Source organism: Labrus mixtus, chromosome 23 (assembly GCF_963584025.1).
Source record: "Labrus mixtus chromosome 23, fLabMix1.1, whole genome shotgun sequence".
NCBI classification, from domain to species: domain Eukaryota; kingdom Metazoa; phylum Chordata; class Actinopteri; order Labriformes; family Labridae; genus Labrus; species Labrus mixtus.
This window is the reverse complement of record NC_083634.1, coordinates 20,007,589-20,010,088: the sequence shown is the minus strand read 5'-3', so window position 1 is coordinate 20,010,088 and position 2,500 is coordinate 20,007,589. Positions and strand designations below refer to the sequence as shown.

The 2,500-nt window shown below is 46.3% G+C and overlaps 1 protein-coding gene across 2 annotated transcripts in view; it reads right to left on the bottom strand.

Annotated features, from left to right (window-relative positions):
• The window catches only part of slc10a7 (solute carrier family 10 member 7), a 10,951-nt gene that overhangs the window by 7,238 nt on the left and 1,213 nt on the right, over positions 1–2,500 (bottom strand). For both annotated transcript variants that reach the window (XM_061030942.1, XM_061030941.1), the window contains exons 2-4: positions 1,490–1,572; positions 1,278–1,414; positions 745–820 (exon numbers count right to left, since the gene is read on the bottom strand). In XM_061030942.1, the coding sequence (XP_060886925.1) occupies positions 745–820; positions 1,278–1,414; positions 1,490–1,572 (296 nt within the window). The remainder of the gene's footprint in view (positions 1–744; positions 821–1,277; positions 1,415–1,489; positions 1,573–2,500) is intronic.

The window sequence follows — 2,500 nt, the reverse complement described above, 5'->3', positions numbered from 1 at the left end:
ACAGAGAATGACAGAGAGTAAGAGAGAGAGAGAGAGTGTGTGTGTGGTGTGTGTGTATGTATGTGTGTGTGTATGTATGTATGTATGTATATGTGTGTGTGTATGTATATGTGTGTGTGTATGTATGTATGTGTGTGTGTGTGTGTCTGTGTGTGTGTATATGTGTGTCCCTGAGTGTGTGTGTCCCTGAGTGTGTGTGTGTGTGTGTGTGTGTGTCCCTGAGTGTGTGTGTGTGTGTCCCTGTGTGTGTGTGTGTGTGTCCCTGAGTGTGTGTGTGTGTCCCTGAGTGTGTGTGTGTGTGTGTGTGTGTGTCTGAGTGTGTGTGTCCCTGAGTGTGTGTGTGTCCCTGAGTGTGTGTGTGGTGTGTGTGTATGTATGTGTGTGTGTATGTATGTATGTATATGTGTGTGTGTATGTATATGTGTGTGTGTGTGTATGTATGTATGTGTGTGTGTGTGTGTCTGTGTGTGTGTATATGTGTGTCCCTGAGTGTGTGTGTCCCTGAGTGTGTGTGTGTGTGTGTGTGTGTGTGTGTGTCCCTGAGTGTGTGTGTGTGTGTGTCCCTGTGTGTGTGTGTGTGTGTCCCTGAGTGTGTGTGTGTGTGTCCCTGAGTGTGTGTGTGTGTGTGTGTGTGTGTGTCTGAGTGTGTGTGTCCCTGAGTGTGTGTGTGTCCCTGAGTGTGTGTGTGTGTGTGTGTGTGTGTCCCTGAGTGTGTGTGTGGGTCCCTGAGTGTGTGTGTGTTACCTCGTTGCCTCCCACAGCCTTGGTGAGGATGACTGCAGACGAGACCGGAGGGGGCATGCAGCTCACCGTCTGTAACCTAGGCAACGACAGGATGAAGGGAGCCGTGACGGAGGAAGAGAAGAAGAAGATGAGAAACCCGTTTGTGAACATTTCTCTTTTCTTTAACAGAGGTCAAAGGTCAGGGTCAGGAGCTCCAACACGTGGCTGCTCTTAATGATAAACATGACGACACACAGAGAGCTGGAATATTTTCAAATAAAATCAAAATTAAAAAAAAAAAAACAGCGTTAAGTAGGTCAGCATGAGAGGAGCCGTTGGCGTGCGGCGGTGAATGTGTCTCTTTGTGTCCGTGCATACCTCTGAGCTCAGGTAGAGTGCAGGCAGGGAGCCAGACAAAGGCTGGCATTCACACACACACACACACACACACACACACACACACACTCACACACACACACACACACACACACACACACACACACACACACACACACTCACTCACTCTCTCTCTCTCTCTCTCTCTCGAATCGTACCCTCTGAGCAGCCATTGGTCGATGGCGGTGAGTGTGAGCACTTGCAGCAGCAGCCACACGGCGAGCGGGATGAAGACGAGGGTGAAGGTCTGAACGAGGAGGTGGAGCCGCACGTGGAGCAGAGCGCTGGTCAGCTCCTTCAAACACAAACACAACGTCACACTTTCATTTCAAACACAAACATCTTTTTAATTTGATGTCGTTTTTAATACCTCTGATTTGAGCGACAGGCCGCTGTTGAAGAAAATGAGCGAGACGGCGATGTAAGCGATGGTGATCTCCGGCTTTAAAGGACCTGAGAGAGAGAGAGAGAGAAACGTATTTATGCACCTCGGTCACTCGAGAGTATCAAGCGGTGACCTCCGGTGTTAAAAAAAATGAAGTTGATGCAGAAGTGTAAAAATCCTGCAGTTCCTGGAGTGTCCACTAGAGGCTGGCTGCAGAAGCACAGGAAGTCACATACACACCCATTCTAAAAAGCCTGTTCTTACAGCAGAGATTAACATGTTTACAGCCTGGTTCAAAAAAACAAATAGGTGTGATTAGCTCATGTCTCCATCGGCTCACACTGAATATTTTGATGACTCATCAGTTTTGATTTTTTCTGATGACACAGCAACTTAGAAAAAAAATTCTAGGGTCCCAATATTTAGGTAATTTCTTGTTTTCAATTCATAAAACTTGCAGGGAAACTCTAGCTCGCTGTCAAAATTAAATTGCACAAAACGTTGCAAATGTATTTCTGCTATTAAGACAGTTTGCAGGAGTTTACCTGCGAGTTGTGATGGATTCATTCATTTATTTATTTTTTATTTGTTCCGTACATGTCAAAACCCACAACAGAAAAAGAAAAAGAAAAAAAACAATTCACACTTTATCCCACGTCCCGTTCCTCTCCTATGCGCCCTGTCTTCTGAAATAGGTGCAGTTTTTTTTTAAAGCTATGGTTCTGGGACGAAGTGGTTAGAGCGCTCGTCTCGTGTAATTAGGCTGTAGTCCTTGTAGCGGGCGGCCTTGGTTCAAATCCGACTTGTGGCTACTTCCCCACCCCCTCTCTCCCTGATTTCCGACTCTATCCACTGTCCTCTCTCTCCAATAAAAGGCATAAAAAGCCCCAAAACTTAGACAACCTCCATCTTGACCTGTCAAATGTCAAAAGATGTTCTGCATGTTTGCACTTCAGCTCCAACAGTAAAGGGAACTGGATTTTACGAGGTGCACCT